Here is a 19,333-nt window from a genome sequence, read left to right on the forward strand (position 1 = left end):
CTTCTCTGTCCCTATCTGTGGGCCTGCCTCGCTCTCAAAGTGAATTTCCTGTGACGACAGTAGTGATGTGCCTTCATGAGCCTCCTGCTCGGATCATGCCTTGTTTGTGTCTCACACCACAAACCAGCAGACGTGTTTATTGTTTGTTCCACTGAATGCTCTGTTGTTTACCAAGAGTGTGTGGTACATTCAAACTAGAAGCAAAGTTCACGACCACAAGAGAAAACCTCAAAAACAGAGGTGGACAATGGGGAAGGCAAGCTGAGGCTATCCCCTCTTTTCATCTGAAATCCAAGCCTGTACTTTTATTCATTTTTAATACTGTCTCATCCACCATGGGTTGGAAAGGTGGTTTTCTAGGGTAGATTTGGCAGCCGAAGCTTAATTCATTAGTCAAAACGTTAGGTCTTACCTCTAGTCTACTGCAGTATTGCCAACAATAACGTTTCACAGTTCTGTAGAATGCTTTACTGGAGTGCTTTTTCATAAAGCTGTTAAAAGGATGTGCAACACATACAGACTGTGTCAGTAGATCTGAGTTGCCATGGTGGTTTTATAACTTCAAAGATTACTTTAAATGAGTTGGTGATAAGATGAAGCGCTTGTATGTCCAATAGAGTTCAGTACTTTAAATAGAAAAAAGAAAGTTGAGCTCATATGGCACTGTGGATTTAACATACTGTACAGTATGTAGTTTATTCCTAATGCTGTGTCTAATCCCAATGCTTTGCCAGGCTTAGTTACAGTCCTTTTATCATGGTGTGAACATGAACGCCAGCAATGCAAGAGTTTAGTTGTTCTTATTTTTTTTTTTAAAGATATTCTGTATGGTAGCCCTACAATGACCCTGCTTTATTTCCAGTGGAAGTTCTGCTGGAACTCAGTTTGACATGGAGCAAGGTGAAGGCCCATCATCACAGGGTAATGAGGGGTGTTGCAGTTCCTTGTTTGTTGGTATATCTATCACTAAACTCAGAAGGCTTCAGCTTGTTCAGAACGCAGCTGCCAGGCTGCTTTCACACTCGTCCTTCTCAACACATTACTGCAGTGCTCAGGTCCTTTTATTGGTTACCACTGAGTTATCAAATTGATTTTAAAAAAGTTGCCGTAATAATTTATAAGGTTCTTAATGGATTAGGGCCATCCTATCTCCAAGAACTACTAACTCTGTATGTTCCTAGTCGTAATGGATTAGGGCCATCCTATCTCCAAGAACTACTAACTCTGTATGTTCCTAGTCGTAATGGATTAGGGCCATCCTATCTCCAAGAACTACTAAAACTGTATGTTTCCAGTTGTTCTTTGAGATTAGAAAATGCAAAACTTTTGGTTTCTGGAACTCTATTCTGGTTGCCAGTAGGCAGGTTGAAACATTAGATTCTTTTAAGTTAAACACATACCTTTTTGAATGTGCCGTTATATAATTGGTTGTAACTGGAGTGTATTGTACATATGAGCTCTCGTTTTTTTTTTTTTTAATTTTGCACAGCGCTCTGGGATACCATGGCGTAAAGGGCACTATATAAAAATATATTTGTACTGTATATTGTATTGGAAGTGAACTTTTGAAATTGAAAAGGCCATACACTGGGTATACAATGAACATTTATGTTGTCCAGCCTATAGCACTGCTCGAAATATATAGTGTCCCCCAGTGTAATTCATCCATAATGTCAAAACTATCAATCAAAACAGGAAACTAAGCAGTGTCCGATAAAGACGATTTAGCTTGACCCTCTTGCACCTTACCAGAAGTAGACAAATGGTTTGGCCAGTGCCTTCATGATTGAGATGTAATGGGGTTACATGCCTTGTATAACAAGCACCTTGTATCTCACCCTAACAAAACCCCCCATGATATTACACTCAACCCATGCAAAGCAACCCCCAGAAACACTGTGAACTGTGAAGGAGCGCACGTTACAGACTGACCATTACGATTTGGCTTGACTGCCGTACCTCTTCACCATTTGCATATTACTGGGGGATACTTTATTTGAAGATCACATACAATTAAAATGAGATTGTTATATACATGGAACCTGAAAAAAAACCCAAATGTTTATTTCCTTATGATGATTTCCCACTAATAAACTAATAATTTCACCCAATATACGAAAGAGCACGCTAGCGTGGAGGCAGAATTACCTTAAAAAAAAAAAAAAAATTCCTTTACGATTAATGACTCAAACTGTTTGTTCTGGAAACAAATTTAATCTAATACTTGATGACATACACAGTAAATATTAGCGATTGGCTATGTGGCGTGCCGCACCACTATTTCCACCCAGCAAACGCACAGATGCCACGAGGAAGGTCTGCTGAGAGGGTATCGTGTGGAACCAGGAGAAGAAGTGTGTCGCAAGTGGTGTCTGAACTCAAAATAGCGTGCTTATCAACACTGGCATCGCCTGCTGAGCAGTGCTGCAACTCCATTCATTTTCTCGTCACTGCTGTGGTGTCACAGCTTCCTTGAACAGGGCTTTTCAGTTAATAATAGTTTGGTTGAAGTAATACACAGTCTAATGAAAGGGGGTTATGACTAACAGGGCTGCAGACAAACTCACAAGTGCCGTATGAAAGACGTCTGCAACAATATAGACAGCAGTCGCTGTTATATTAGATACTTAACACAGTTGCTTGGAGGACCGTCTGTTCAGAATCATTTTAATAGCCTAAATGGTATAGAATTGTAGAGGAAATGAACATAATTTTTTTTAATTTTTTTTTTTTTATCTGATCTGAGGCAGTGCTGTGAATTCAGGGTGTGTGTTTCAGCTTGTCTCAGAACAGCCATGAGGACTACTCAGGGTCGACTACTAGGGAACCATAAAATATTCAGTGTATGTCCACCAAACTCATTTTTGATATGAAAAAAACCTATACAAATAGAGCTTACATTTTTACATGTGCAGACAGGGTCGCTCCATGACAAAGCACCCAAGTTAGCACATTACCACCTGCGATTTACAAGGGTTAACTTTTCATCCTAATCGGGTCAAAGGGTCAAGTTATAGGAAAGTCATAATTTGGTCCCCTCCAGCCTTTAAATCAACTTTTTACTCAATTACTACTGGGGCTGGAGACATGTGTTGGGTATCAAACCTAACCTATCCCTTCCATTGCGAACTAAAAACAATACCTCGGTGACATGACCTGTAAATTGCTGGAACTTTTTTTTTTAAATGGCACCTAACACAAGTCTCTAGCACAAACAGTTGTTCAGTAAAAGGTTCTTCTGCTGTACAAAATTATAGAAGATGAGGCTGCAGTTTGTCTTCCCCGTGACTGCTGCGTGTTTGTTTCTTTGAGGTCATTACACAAGGGACTGACGTCACCATTGTCAAACAACAGCCCCTGGGGATTCACCAGACTCCTTCTCTCAGCTCTCAGTGGGGTTGACCAGGGGCGGCAGGCTACTGAATAATGTAGGAGGGTGTGAGGGGTGAATCTCGTCACAGACACTCGCTAGGAACCAAAATTAAAATAAACATTATTCTTGTGCCTTAAATTTTTAAGATCTTGCTTAGATGTAACTTTCTTCCCTATATTGAAAGCAATAGTTTTCGAGCTGATCTCTGTGTGATTAATGGTAGTCCTAGCGTGTTGAGGCCAGTTGATTGGTACTGTGACTGACCTGCTGTTACAGTGCTCTTGGGTGACTGTGGTGTGAAGTGGGGGAGTGATTTTAATCACCACCCTGTGAGGAGGAGATCACAACATGACAGCCTCACATGCGTGGAGGTTTGACTCCTTTTCAGCACGGGTGTCTGCTGCAAGGCAAACAAAAAATAAAAATAAATAATTTATAGGAAATAAAGTCAGATTGGTTAATGTGTGTGGGGAAAAAAAAAAAAAGTTTCCTGGGATGAGAAAAAAGGAACCTGGACTTTTCTCTCGAGATCACAGTTTATATTGGAAGGGCAATTTTACCTAGAAATTGTTTACCTGGCACCATTTAATCACGCTACACTGCTACACACACACACACATATAAATATACATAGATACAGACAGTGCATGTGATGATATCTGAAATGCCTAAAAATAAACTAATCTACTACATCCAATCTATGGTAATATCTTGTCTTGACAAGAGGGGTTGTGGTCGGAACATTACACCAATATTACTGCATGTACAAAAAACGCTAATAACCGATTCAACAGTTCCCCAAAATTGCTTCAGTTATATGTTAAAGTTTGAAACATTTTTGGATTTGTAATTACATTTTTTTTAAAGCTTCCTATAGGGTCTTTTTTGGGGTCTCATTTCTCTCTGCAACATATAAACCGCCTCTCTGTGCTCTACGCTGTTAATACAGAGGCAGGCTAATATTATAGATGGAGACTGTGCTATTTTTATTGGCCTCCTGCCCTCTTTCATTTCAATGCAGCTTTAAAGGCTGATTGAAACAAACACATGAGCTCATTTACTAAGCTTGTGTTCTGCATACAATATGTTATTACAGGGCTCCAACCTGAACAGTGTTTTTTTCTTTTCATAGTTTTGAAAAATATTATATTCCTAATCAGAAATATGCAGTGGAGCAAAATACTATAAAAACGTGCCATGTACAGAGTCAGATTAAAACAAAAACGACAGCTAGTGTAATCTATAAACCAGGAAGACGTCACAGTGCTTGGAATGTATTGAGCGAATCTGGATACAGAACTCAAAATCTGCTTGGTCAAGTTTGCTGTCCCCACTGAAATGGAAAGCAAAGTTACACTCATCAGCAAAAGCAAATATGTATGACAGATTAGCATCACTGATCATACAGGATAAGCAGCAAAGCTATCTAAAGATAATCCAGACCATGCTGCAGTGTGACCTGGGTATTGGTTACAGAAGCACTGAATTCAGCTGGAACAAACTACACACACTTCAAGGCTGAGGACCGGATCAGAAACAAATTCTAATAAAACTGAGGCTACCGGCCAGTAAGCAAACCAAAAGCCTTTCAAGAGAAGCGTGTCTCCAGGACAGCAGTACCTTACCAAAAATACAGAAAGAAGACCGTCGCGCGAGACCCATCAATGCATTACCCGAACCGCTGGACTACATGGCACAGTTTCCTTACAGTTTGACCTGAATATTTAACGAGACAAAGAATCATATATCTAAAACATTTCTGATATGAAGGAAGTAAGAGTTGGTCTTGCAGATCTTGGTTTCAGCATATAAACAAAAGTGAGTAGATTTACTCAAATGGCTTTATTCTGAAGTCTTAAACATGCCTGAAGTGTGACTTGGACAATCTGGAAACGGTTGTCCCTCCGCTGGAAATATTAACCTTTGGATACAAACACCTGCTACTGCAGCATCATCACTTCATAAAGGCCATGCAGTTTGGTGATGAAACAAGACTGAGGCGTAGCTAATTTACAACTTCTAGCTTTGTTCAATAATCAGTACAAATTGAAATCATCAGCAGACAGTATGAGGAGCTGCTCCCTCTGTGATGATGGACCCTTCTTGCACCACGACAAACAGACCCAGGCCTTAATCTAACCAGAAACAGCAGTGAACATCCGCTTCAGCAGAATTAAAAATGCAGAAACGGAATGCAGAAACAAAACCAAAAAGAATATCTCATAGATCTTTAATAATTCCACAGGTGGGAATGTGCAGTAAAACCAAGACACTCAGCCTCCCTCACATAAAAACAAAAAAACTAACTAGATTTCGACAGATATAGTTACTACATGGCATGCCTACATAGTGTACAGAGCTCTACTATAAGAAGCGCAGTCTGTGTTGAAAGCTCAAAGACCCATCAGAATGTTGATCTCCCTCGTTTGATTGGCTGCCCAATTCAAGCCCCAGATCCACTACGGTTCCTTTGTTGTTGGCTAAAGGATTCTCCCATGAATATGTTGTTAATACACACTTTAATAAGCAGTTTCTAAGGTGTTTCCTGTTCATGACACCCATAGTAACAGCACAATACAGGCGGCAAATACAGAAAGAAAAACTGCAGCCCGCTTCACAAAGGTGCAACGATTCAAACACAAAAAGACATTTGATCTTTTATTTATTTTTATTGTTTCTAACTAGTGCTTTTAAAACATCAAAATCATAAACCAAGACAACTGCAAGAATCTGTTTATACATACAATCCCAGCAATTTGCTCTTACTTACACTGTCAACGTACTAAATGCTGCATAAAAATATACAGTACTAAAACACAATTTTCACATTTTTGCAATTGAAGGAAGCAATTATTTAATTCACAAAAATCACAACAAAAAAAACAGTGCGTGTGAGAAAGGCGGGGAGTCTATTTTGACTGAAGGTTGTGAAAAAGATAAAACAGGTTTTTTTTTTTGTACTCTTTCTTTTTTTGTACTCTTGTTCCTTGCAGAAATAAAAGTCAAAACACCAAAAAAAAAACAACATAACAAATATCTTAAATAAAAAAATTAAAAAAAAGGGGTGTTGGGGAAGTGCTACCAGAGCCATGCATACGTTACGAGAAAACAGGAAGATGTACATTGTGGAGGGTTGTAAGGTCTTGTACTGGAACCTTTATATTCTGTAATATATATGTATAACGGTCGCAGAAGGGGAGCTGGGAAGGGGGTGGAGTGCTGGCCGGCAGTGGAGGACTCTGTGTTTAACAGGACACCTCCATGGTCCGGGCCTGGCTGCTGTTGCTGACTGCGGCAGCCGCCCCCTCCAGCTGGCTGGTGGTGTGTGAGCTCCTGCGAGTCCCGTCCCCTGAGCCCACGCTGGACAAGGAGTGGGTGCGTGAGCGGTTCAGACGCGTCATGCTCACAGTGGGCACTGCGGAGGACAGAGAAGACAGGAACAGCTGCGTTAGAGACTTCAAAAGGAGGTGCTCGAATTTAAGGAGGATCAAAATGGCAGCGAATTCAGCTTCCTGGCTTGTTTTTGATCCACCCTGTAGAGATAAATTGGGTCCCATAGCTATGCCGCACTGTACAGATCAGTCACTAGCACACTCACGGTTTTGATCAGTCCAGCTTGTTTGCAGAGATGTAACTGGACCGCACAAGCGCAAAGGCTGTAGTACAGACTGCAACCTACACCTTCAATGTGCATCAGTGCTGCACACATGATTATTGGACAAAGATAAGTATGCTGAAAGCATTTATATTTAAATTCAGGGCATTGGCTGTTACAGACTCCTCTGTACAGTTGGGATCCAACTTAGTCTCACCAGCAATATGACCCCCTGCCTCCCATGCCCTGGGATAGCCTGACTTAGGACTTATTCTCTCAGAAGAATCTTTCTAAGGAAATGTTTTATTTATTTTTTTAAACCAAAAATATAACAAAAAAATACTGGTATGTATAATACACCATGCAACCAGACAGAAATGAATGTGTACAAACAATAAGTGCAATCTCTACATCAGTTTCACACATTTCTAAAACAAATAAAACACAGATCATGCTGAGGAACAAACAAGAAACAAACAAACAAAAAAAAAACAAGAATGGAAATTATAAAAGGTAACTAGCACTGGCATAAAAGTTTGAAAGAAAACAGCGCTTGTTGTAAAGATGGTAACGCTGAGGAATTGGTGCAGCTGTGCTGAAGGCACGAATTCTTGGTACCTGATTCGCTGTTCAAGTGGCTGAGCTGAACGTAAGGGACTGTTGGCATTGAGAGGGGGAAGGAAGAAATAAAGGAAGGACATGGGAACAAATTCAGGTTATTGATTCACATTAATAGACGAGCCTTCACACGGCATCACAACCCTTGCTCCTGTTTTCCTGTGCTACATTCAAACCTTTCACTAGCATTTCCCCTGCCTCACCCAAGCGCTCAGTCTTTGAAGTTGTAATTTAAGCAGCTAAAGGTTTGGCTGATGGTTTAATGCCCTTGGCTCAAGGAAGACTAATCTGAGCTCATGCTCCACAATGATCAGGAACACAGTGAAAATGGTACCAAAGCTAATGAAAGGTATTTAGCCCAGGATTGTGATGCAGTTGAAGGGTTACAGAGCATGGCAGAGAGCTGCATGGCTTCCTCCCCCAAGCCTTGAGATCCGAGGAGTCAGTTTCTTTTGAAGTGTGCGACTGTTAAAAAGAACCATCTTTATTAATCTCAAGAATCTACTCAAAGCTGGGAGCGGAGATCGAACTTGACCAAAGTGTTTTGCACCGCATGTGCAAATCAGACATTTGCATTCAGACCCTAGTGATTGGAATCTTTTATTCGAAAGCATAATGACCGTGCACATCAAACAACAACTTAAAAGCACTTTGTGTTGCTTGCTTCAGGTTTTGAAGGTGTGCTAATTTTCTAGATTTTGTTTAATATTCCCTGGCTGTATGTATGTATTGCATTTTGTACTGCAGGGCAGCATGATTGTGTGTGTTTTCTTGCAAACAAGACGATTGCACCTTACTCTAGAGCGTGATAATAAATAAAATCAACTCAGCATCGCTGTGGTTTTCCTCTTTCGAGACCCGTGTGCTGGTTCAACCTGCCTTTGTTTTTGATACTGCATTTCATAAACCTTTCTCTTCACTGAGCACGGAGTGAACCTGCTGGCAAATACAACCTTCACACTGGCGCACACACACACACACACACACACACACACACACAGGGGGAGAGACACATGCATGTAATTTAAATAGAAAAGGAAGGGAACACAATTTCCTCATGTTACCTGGAGACAGGCAGAGTCAAAGCAGCTGCAAAAGCCTTAACCCTCACTCTAATCCACGCACTACACGAATGTGTGGAGTGCCATTGGTCCTCAACAAGCCTGTTAGTAGCTGGGTATAATTGGAGAATACTCACATTGAATTAAATTTGAATTTGATGGACAATAACATTCCCTGCATTATAATGCGGTATAGTTATGGCTCCCATTTTCACACTCAATACCATGACAAAACACATCAAGGCGTCTCTATGGGACCCAGCGACTGCGTTACAATGAGGGAGCGCAGCATTTACTCTTGTAACACCGACCAGGCGTCATTGGCTCGGATGGAATTTCTGTTAATCACATCTTTTTGACGGCTGACTCACTTCCTGTGAAGTCAAGATGAATCCCTGGCAGAGGCCCATTCACCCAGGAACTGGAATAAAATACTCTTCAGAGCTCACTTCACTCATTCAATCTTCACAGCAGGTGGTAAAGTCACCCAAAAGAACGGAGGGCGCTTGCATTTGCTTTCGCAAATGATGCAAGAAGACATGCTTTCAACATACATCTGTAAAAAGCAGACTTGGTTCACGGTGCAGGGTTGCAGTGTTCAAACTGGATTCACCCAGGAAGACTTAGGTTTAAATAACAAAAGCAGCCCTTAATGTAACATGCTGTGCGAATGCTGTAGCCTGGCTTGCCTATACAACATCTAGTTTAAGAAGGAGCTTTATTGGCGAATAAAAAAATGCAATTCAGTCGGTGCTGTAAGTAAGTGAGAAGAACACTGCAGCTCTGAACCATACTGTTTTCCAAGAGCCACACACTGTGGGAGGGTAACTGTGACTACATGAGGTTTCCAGTCACTGGGGGGGAGGGAAGGGGCTGGGTGTCACAAGACCTTAGTCTGGGGTTTTCTATAGCAGCCTCCCACAAGGCTTATCCGCTGGGGGCATTACGGTTCAGGTTTAAATCAAAGTTTAAATATTGTAAGGTCTTCTGTTGCTTAAAGGTATATGCAGATAACCCCAGATGAGTTAACCCCAGACTACTTCAGGAACAATAAAATAAATTATATATAAAAACCATGTACTGGATCAACCAATAGTCTGGATGGGATTTGTAAAAAGCTGGCATATAGGACTGTACTCAACTCCAGTCCTTTGGAACCCCTAACAATCCAGGTTTTGATTTCAACCATGACCACAACTCATGTTAAAATCAGCTTTCCATTAGTGCACATCAACTACAGCACTCACAGCCTTCTCGACTACAGATAACCGGAGACAATCCCTCGGGGTACAGCACTCTTTTTTGGTTGAAACTAAAACCCAAACCACTGATTTAGGCACCTTTGTTGCAACCAGAATTTTGAAAATAAATCAAATATTTTAAAGCAACGTCAAGCGATTTCAGGCCAGGGAAACAGTTGACTGCTTGTGCTTCCTGGGGTCAGTCGGGTGAGTCATCAAGATGCTCTGGGTTCAATAAGAGTTCAAGGTGAGGGCCCTTTTCTGTTCCTCCTCTTAAAGGAACCTCTAATTCCAGCCTGCTCCAGAAGCATCCTGTTTGCTGCTTAGTAACCATCTAGCACCGGTCCCTAAGAGCCAACAGGACTACAATCTAGACCTGGGATCAAACACAACGGTGTCATTTGTAATCAATTGCAATTACAATGTAACTGTAATTGAACCTTGGCACGCCTGCGTAATTGTACCATATAATTTATCAATTACAGTTCAATTACACATCTATTTGATACCAGCATAATTTCACTGATTGATCAAATTAAAGTTCTCTAGTATGTTTCTGTATTTGTAGCTGCGATTACTGCTGCTTATTTAGAATACAGTAAACGCGTCAATGTGCAAAGTTGTTTATTTTACCTTAGTATAATTGTAATTAATGCAGCATAATTGTAACTTTAATTGTACAAAATATCATTGAAATTGTAATTTCAGCAAACAATGGAATTGGAATTGGAACTGGAATTGACCCCAGATCTGTTAGAAGTACTGAGGCCCTTTACCACGAGACGGGCCACATATCCTGTTTGAACCTGGACCACAAAATCATGCGACCGACATCAGGAAGACTCAAACAGGCTGTTCCCAAGTTTGAAAGCGATCCTGTTTGCCCAGGTTGCTTTCAAATCCTTTTAAATTTGAAAACTGCAAAAGAAGTGAACTAAATATAAATAATGAGAAATAATATTCTGGAGGATGATACCAGAAATGAAATATCCTGTGTATAACAGAAACACCTAAAATGCCACTTCTAGGCTGTTGTTGGATGAACGTGGTATTACATACACTGGAATAAATGTAGTGCCACGATCAGTCAAAAGAACAACACGCCCCGAGGTCTCTTACTAATGACACTGGTTCACACTACAAGGTACACCCGAGTTGTGTTCTGAATTTCTTTGGCTACCAAAACCCTGGAAGTTGATGCGATTGGACAGGGATGGAATTAAGACTATTGCATGGCAGTTTGATCCATTCCAGGTTTTACTCTGAGTTCAATAAGACACACCTGAGCTTGTTACCCATACACTGGGGCACATATTAAAACCTGGAATGGGTGAAACTGCTATGCAATAGGAGTCTTATTACCATCCCTGTTGGATGTCTGATTGTGAGGAATTATTTATTATTCAAGTTTAAACATGACACACTACTTCCAATGCATATATACTTTTATACTAAGAGCTTTCTACCTCTACTTATAAAAGGTAGAAACTCCTTAAAACAACAGGTGAAATACAATTCAACCTCAACCGTTTCAATTGATCCGGGATGCATTATCCCCCCGTTAGAGCAGTCCAGTCAATCAAAGACTGAGGAAGGGTAGTTTAAAAAACAGCCAGAGGATAAAGACAACATGCCCCAGAGAAAGTTTCTCAAAACCAGTACTCTGTTGCATGGCTATGGTGCAGGTCATGCAACAAACCTCATTCTTTGGATGGTAGAGGATTACTTACGACTGTGGTTATGCAACACTGCAAACAAAACATTAATAGAATTAGTTTTCAGTTGTGTATGTAGTCCTTGTCAAATACAACTTAAGCAAAACACTCCATCCCCACACCAAGAAAGAAAAAGTATGACTCCAAATAGTGAATAATAATGATAGTAACAACACTAATGTTATTAGTGGCATCGTTTTTATTATCATTATTATTTTACTTTCGATCTTTGAGGGTCTGCCAGGAAATGAATATGCATTTGCATTGTGGTCTGTTCACAAAACAGAAAATGACCAACACAAAGTTTAAAAGAGGAAGCAAGTTCTGTCTTTTTATAAAACACTGGGTCAGCAATTTCAATTGAACCTGAAGACATTAACTGTTTTCTGCCTAGTGCCCATTGAAAAGGGGTGAGAACATACACAGGTCAGTAAAGGGTTAAAACAGAACCCAACTGGCTCTCAAAGACCAGGGAGGAGTAACCCAGCAAAATTTTATTTAAAAAAGGAGCTGCCAGAAGGCTGGTATGTGAGGCAACAAGAAGCTCCTCAAACACAGATTGCAAAATGGTTGGCAGAGGTGAACTACGATTCAGAATTTTTAAATGAACATCTCTGCGGCGATTTACGTTCCGTTTCCATTAATAGCATCTGTGAAACATGAGGTTGCAGGATCAACGCGCACTCAGCCCTGGCCTGTTAGTCTAGTTCCTGCTGGCCTTGTTAGAATCTAGACACTGAAAGCAGTTCAGATAAAAGAAATGTAGACGTGAAGCTCCCTGGAGACGAGACTCATTGAGAGAACTACACTACAGTACATACAGACAGCATACATTCATTTGACCAAAAAACAAGAACACAAAATGCACATCATGTTTGACATTTAGAAAAATCTCAAATCAAGGTGAAAACTTACTGTAGCCCATTCCCTGCACAAAGTACTTGAAGGCTTCTGCCAGCTTTCCGGGCTGTAATGAAAATACATGTTTCATTAAACCCCCTTTTTTTTCTAAAATTAAAACTTGTTACATGGATGGTAATATACGACGTCATTATGTAGCTGTCAACTGCATAAGACCATTGCTTTAGACTGCCCAATAAAATAGAAAGCAACCTCATCTCTGTCTGTTTCTGCCAATACCTTTATCAGTGTAATTACATGGTAATGAAGGCGCAAGCTAAACGCTGTAAAAATCAAAGTCCCAAAACAAGGCACATAAGCCACAGAACATGGCAAGATAGGTTCAACACAGGTCCATCTCATGTTTCCACATGTTTCCACATGTATTTAAATGGGCGCTGTCTAGAAAGAGCACTTCTTTACATGACCTCTATTCAAAGAGCACCCATCTACAAATCCCTCTTCACACTGCTGCTCCATCAGCGCTCTTAGCTAGATAAACATCATACAGGAGTACTCATGATACATCGCTTTAGTTTTATAATAGTACTGACCTGGACAACCTGAGGTAACCCACCACAGTCTGCCATCTGTAAAGCAACAACATCATCAACACAGGAACATTTTCATCAGGAATGCAAAGGGAATTAACCAACGGAACTTGATTAAACTACTGTGTGATCCTATGCAATATACTGTAGTTAAAGCAAGTATCAGAAAACCATACAGGGAGGGAGCATCCTGGTTCATAACAGACCAGTCATTCATTAATGTAATGTACCACACAGGCATTCTCAGGTATGGAAGTAAGACCCCCATTACATAGCAGTTTGATCCATTCCTGGTTTTACTATGAGTTTAATAACACACGCCTGAGCTTGTTACCTGTAAACTGAGGCTGATCAAGCTCTTAGTAAAACCTGGAATGGGAGAAACTGTTATGCAATAGGAGTCCTATTCCCATCCCTCTGACACATGTCAAACTGTGCAAATCAGCAATTGCAAGGTACTAATCATTGTTAAGATGAGGAACTTTTCCATACATGGGCAGTCCTTAGGCTAAGCAGGTGTTTACAGTTGCGAAAAGAAACACCTGTGCTTGCAGGACTTCGCTTTAGAAAAAGGTTGTGCTACTACTGCATTAATATAGAATATCCTACCTTCAATAGAGTTGTCTTTGTTGGGTTTAGTCTGGAATTGCACTCCACCTACAAGAAAAGAAGAACAAAATACCTTAACATCCTAGTACAGTGAAAATAAAACCAAGCAACATTACCCAGCCTGCACCAGGGGAGTACTCCTCCTTGGCTGTTCAGTCCGGTCCTGTGGCTCTTCATCTCCTCCACTTACAGTTTAATAAATATTCTACAGGAAGCATCCAGTGCCATGTGATCTCTCTTTCTGAACAATATCAACATTTACGGAGTTATGTATTGGACGACTGTTTGAAAACTACAAAAGGATTAAAGTGTAGGAATGTAGTACTTGTTTAATTTCTCTACTGGCAGCCTCCTAGTTAGACAAGTTAACTAGTTTAATTTTGAATGACTTCCCTATGAAAGGAAATTGACTTACCACAGCTTCCACTGCAGCAGAGGTGTCTCCAACTACCAGTAAGGCAGGGCACCTGGGACAGCACAGAAACAGGGCGTTATCACAGAACTCAACCCCCATCGTGCCTTACCTTGGAGCTACTTGCTGTATCTGCATTTCAGGAACAGGGATGACTCACTTTGGTATTATTGTAATATAGAGTGTGTGCACATTAATGGTAACTGGAAACCACCTATGCTTACTTGAGTGTGTTCACTGTATCTTCATTGAGTCCAGGAACAGGTCTTTCGATCTCGAGATCTCTGCGGCTAAAACAATAGAAAGAACATTAAATTTCTAAAGCGCCTGCCGCCTCTTCAGCAGGTGCAGAATTGCTAACAGTGTCCCATCATCCAAAGGGTTTTACCTGCAGATGTCATGTTTGTGCCATAATAAATGATTACATTAAAACTACAGTATAAGATGCAAAGGTCAGATCTAGACTCTCCAAAAGGACTTTGGAGGAGAGCAGGTGCATTCCCTTCTGAGTCACACTTGAACTGTACTTCGCATTGTTGTTGTATGCATGACTATGACCCTGTCTCAGTGAAGCGTGCAGGGTATGTACCTGTTGTAGGAAGTGTATATTGTTGTATGCATGACTATGACCCTGTCTCAGTGAAGCGTGCAGGCTATGTACCTGTTGTAGGAAGAGACAAAGAGATACAGATTGTCCTGGTTAATGTCCTGGGAGATGTGAAGCCGATATGTCTGGATCAGTTCCAGATTGTCTTGAAGTTCTTCCTGTATTAAAACCAGAGAGGAAGCACTGAGCAGTAGAAACAGATGCCCATTCTCCAACGGAGGAACACAAATGGACCCAATTCCCATTAAACCCATTCACCATAGTATTGTTAGTACAGCAGTCTTTCCAGAGGTACAGATCCACGAGACATAGCAACATTTCCAAAGGGTAATGACTTAATAAAAGCAAGACAAAAATTCAACTCAGTTGAAAAGAAAAAAAAAACTCCCTGAAATAGTACAGAGCTAGATGAGAACGTAAGTGTTTTCCAAGCGTATAGGAGATTTGAGTGACATGCAGAAGATCTTTGAAGATCCCTGCCCTTGCCTTGTGTTGAATGCTCCTGGAGCTTGTTTTAGTTTGGGTGGAGGGAGAAAGCACTGGCAATGCCACATGTTCTCTGTCAGGAGGGATCAGCACTGTCTCAATCGGATCATAGAGGAGGTAATCCCTGCTGCAGGTAAACAGCTCATACTCACACTGCTGAAGTGATGAGCCATCACAGTGTCCACCAGGGTGCTTGTCCAGCCTGTGAGCTGAAAAACGAAGAAAGAAAATAAAAACAGGGCTGACTTCATACAAAAAACACTGCAGGTGTCTAGCTTAGTGTTTTATAGATATATGATGGACCTGCTGTTTCATCTGGTTAAAACGTTCTTCTAACCCCAATGTCTATCACCACTCCTGCCACTTCCCTGGTTTGTGAACACGCACTTGCCATGCCTGGACTCTCACCTTTGAAGCAGCCCAGTCGATCCAGCCCTTTGCGCAGGGGTCCACGTTGATCAGCACCAGCCCCTCCACCAGCTCAGGCCGGTTCAACTGGAAGCAATTAGAAACAAGAGGCTTCAGAAAGAGGAGTCTACTATAACAGGGCAGCATGCTACTATATCAGTACTGAAATACTTTTCATGTGGAGGATCGTTCTTATTTCCAGGTGGTCTGGATACCTTACCTTTCAACTGTGCAGGAAGCCATTTTACTACCTTACTGCCAGTTTTAATGTCACTGCTCGACAACACAAAAAACATGCGCAGCGCAGCGTAAATAAACCCCTGATGAACTTACTGCAAATCTGCTTAAAATATAGGCCCCGGCCCCAACTCCAATCCCAAGGATAGTGCTCAGGCTGAAAGAAAGGAGGGAAAGCAGTTTTTAAAAGTTCATTCCAGTTAAGTCCCTAGACAAAAATAATGAGCCGCCTTTACCCTGAAACCTTGCTGTGCAGATACAAACTGCACAGGTAGGTGCTTACTAGCAAAAGAGGTTTAGTCAACTGTATCAGTGCCGCATTCAAAACATGACAGCACTGAAAAAAACGAAATGAATACCGATGCTGTCACTGCAGGAGCGAGTCACTCAAAGCTGCAATTGAAACAACGAAATAAAGTCACAAGCATAGGCTCTAGGCGTGTGTGTGTCGTGCGAATCGACTTACTTCAAGTGGTTTAAGACTGAAGGCAGCATCTCAGCTAACTCATCCATGGTAGGGTATTGGTACCTGCAGAGAAAGAGCACCACAGCGTTGGACAGCAGCACACTAACACACAGTATTATTGGTTATGAAGTCCCACATTTTGTGTCTGAGCGTTGGGATCGCAATCAAGGGATTATAATGGAGGTCTAATACCAAGCTTTAAAAAGCCCCTGTAAGGACTCACCCAGCAGGGAAAGGGGGGGCTCCCTCCTGCTGCCCGGGGGAGTCCACGTGAACCACAGCGAAGTGCTGCGTGATCTCCTGCATGTCCTCGAAGTTGAACAGCGTGTTGAAGCAGGACTTATCTGTGGAGGAGATTGCAATAAATCAACACCACCCCTGCTACTGCATTCCTAATGCAGCACTGGCATACACCTCTTCAGACGTTTCTAATCATCATTCGGACTTCAGCTCCTTCCGCATACAGACATTTTTTTTTTTCTTATAGATTTCTCCAACAACCTTTCAGCTAAATTCACAGAGCACTGTGGAATGCCTGCCCATTGTATTTACATTCCTTGTTCCAGAAAAAAAAAAAAAAATCACATGATCTATGACTGGCGCTGTGCGAATTAGCATTAAAATCAGCACTGAACTTGACAGAAAGCTAGATAAGGATTGCACCTTAAATAAACAAATGAACATTGCTGACTCCCAATACCCTGGTTTCCTACAACCTGAAACCAGCCCAGGCGCTGGGAGAACCTTTAGCCTTGACTTCCAAAGGCTTTAAAAGACTCACCCTAGCCTGACATTCCTGGAAGTCTTGAGATTGAAAGACCATAAACCTTTGTTCCACCACAAAATGTTCTGCTTTTTTTTTTTTTTTTAAACAAGTAAGAAAATAGATGATTATGCAGAGTGACCTATTATTAGCCAGTGGGCAGGTTCTTTAGGGTTTTGGTCTGCAGTAGTGCTGGTTTCATTAATGAATCACAAGGTATGTCAAGCGGACAGAAACAATATGTGGTTGGCTGGTACTCACGGTTGAGCCCGATGTCGTGGTAGGTGAGGATGACAGGTTTGTTCCCCTTGGGAGTGCCTCTCATGGTGACGTGGAGGACGCCATGGGGGGTCTCGATGTCATGTTCCTGGAAGTGAATGAGATCAATTCAGGCAGCTGTCGTAAAATGTCAACTATCAGTTCATCATGCCGAAAAACAAATGTAGTTGCAATGAATTTCACTTGCCATTTGTACATTATACTTGCCAGTACAAAATCCACTTGATAACTACTTTGGGAATGATCAGGGCTGTGTAAGAGATCTGGTGTCTGCTGAATCTGGTTCACAGTAAACAATCAATGGCTGGTTGGATCTCTTCGAACAGGAGTAGTAACAGTATTAGGCAGCACTCCAGATTACAGGGCACATCAAGTAATGAGACGGTAATAACTGGATAGCTACCAATGGTATCTACTGGTAATTACATGGGAATGGCCAGTGCTATGAAGTTTCCATCTAATTACATCAGATATAAAACAATCAATCAATCCATCAATCTGATTGCCGAAGTGGGCATTTTAAAATGGAGAACATCAAGAAAAGCAAGGGTTAACTGTATCAGCATGATCTCATTTCTCTTGCTTTTCCTGTCCTGGTCATGATCCCTTGCAAAGGCCGCTGTTGACGCCACACATTGCCCAACAGTCTCTGATCAATGTGCCTTATCTTCCTCTGCCTGTATCAGTGCTGTGTGAGGCTGTGCATGAGCTGTACTGGCTCAATGCAGGAACACGACAATGCCTTGTGACATCTGTGTTTAATCAAACGATCTGCATTTGTGAAAATGTCTGTGACCGGTTAGCGGTCTGGCACAATCTCCTATTTACCTCATAGTGTATTTAATGTGCATCCGCACTCAATTCTCATTCTCAACTTGGTTCAAAACTCTTCCAAACCAAATCTTTGTTTCAACCAAGCTCTTCTTTTAACTGTTTAACTGAGCCAAAGGTCCAATTTCCAAAGCAGATAATTACTTAATTACCATTAAACCTGGTCTAGAATGGCCCTTCAGGACCGGAGTTACCCAACCCTGTAAACCAATAGTCAATGAAGCTCCAGGAGTCCCCTCGCTACACTCTGCAGTTTGACAGAAATTACCAAAATGATGGATGTTTTACAATAAATGCATTGCATTGCACAAATTAAGCTATATTTATGTTCTCTTTTTAACTTGGGTCCCAAAGTTCTTGCTGGCCAACACTTTCTACTGATCAATGGGCAATTTAAAAGACCAATTTAATGGTGGCGGATCATTGTGCACCAATATGTAAAACACCAGGGAGGGGCCAACTGTTTTAATTAATGACTTGGTACTTAGATATCCCACTGTTTAGATAAAATTACTAGACCTGAACAAACCAAATAGAAAGAAAGAACTACTGGAAAAGAGAATGAATACCACCATTCCATCCGCTACCCATGCTGTTCAGATCAGTGAAAACCAGAACTGATCTGTCAGACATCAGATTTGCTTTGAGGCTTGCACTCTGTGTGACCAGAAGACAGTTTTATATTGCACCTGTCCTCCCAACAGGCTTTCAAAACGCTGTGCAAAAAAAAAAAAAAAGCCAGCCACACGCTCGGCTAGGTTGACATCTGTTAGATGAACATTTGGAAAGCTATGCAAATCGCAGAGCAGATCTAGAAGAGTGCAGTAAACAAATAGAGCCCAGTCACAGCCCCCTAACTGAATACACCTGGGACTCCCCGCCTGAGGGGAAGACCTGCCAGACCCGAGAGCTCGCACTGCTTCTCACCGCTGGGTTTGTGCTGGGGTTTTTTTGGCAATGGGTGAACTTCACTACACCCCGAACACAAGAACGTAAAACCTCCAGACTCAGGAAGTACCCTTTCGAAAAACCGCAACTGCTGCACACCCTTTCACTGCGCACAGCTTCAATTCAACCTGCACCCTGACTAGCTCCTGTACCGCTGCACACCGTTTCACTGCGCACAGCCTCAATTCAACCTGCACCCTGACTAGCTCCTGTACCGCTGCACACCGTTTCAC

General features: G+C 41.6%; 1 protein-coding gene across 6 annotated transcripts in view; it reads right to left on the reverse strand.

Annotated features, from left to right (window-relative positions):
- Positions 1-6,018: 6,018 nt before the first annotated feature.
- LOC131702059 (protein NDRG3-like) overlaps positions 6,019-19,333 on the reverse strand; it is a 37,154-nt gene continuing 23,839 nt past the window's right edge. For 2 of the 6 annotated variants that reach the window (XM_059003673.1, XM_059003676.1), the window contains 15 exons: positions 17,304-17,409; positions 16,503-16,623; positions 16,280-16,342; positions 15,910-15,970; positions 15,577-15,663; positions 15,321-15,377; positions 14,737-14,840; positions 14,300-14,365; positions 14,079-14,130; positions 13,664-13,711; positions 13,058-13,093; positions 12,519-12,570; positions 11,619-11,636; positions 7,587-7,625; positions 6,019-6,788 (listed from right to left, as the gene is read on the reverse strand). In XM_059003673.1, the coding sequence (XP_058859656.1) occupies positions 6,619-6,788; positions 7,587-7,625; positions 11,619-11,636; positions 12,519-12,570; positions 13,058-13,093; positions 13,664-13,711; positions 14,079-14,130; positions 14,300-14,365; positions 14,737-14,840; positions 15,321-15,377; positions 15,577-15,663; positions 15,910-15,970; positions 16,280-16,342; positions 16,503-16,623; positions 17,304-17,409 (1,080 nt within the window). In that variant the 3' untranslated portion in view covers positions 6,019-6,618. The remainder of the gene's footprint in view (positions 6,789-7,586; positions 7,626-11,618; positions 11,637-12,518; positions 12,571-13,057; positions 13,094-13,663; positions 13,712-14,078; positions 14,131-14,299; positions 14,366-14,736; positions 14,841-15,320; positions 15,378-15,576; positions 15,664-15,909; positions 15,971-16,279; positions 16,343-16,502; positions 16,624-17,303; positions 17,410-19,333) is intronic. The other 4 variants (XM_059003674.1, XM_059003678.1, XM_059003675.1 and 1 more) reach the window with 3 other exon arrangements.

Source organism: Acipenser ruthenus, chromosome 29 (assembly GCF_902713425.1).
Source record: "Acipenser ruthenus chromosome 29, fAciRut3.2 maternal haplotype, whole genome shotgun sequence".
Taxonomy (NCBI): domain Eukaryota; kingdom Metazoa; phylum Chordata; class Actinopteri; order Acipenseriformes; family Acipenseridae; genus Acipenser; species Acipenser ruthenus.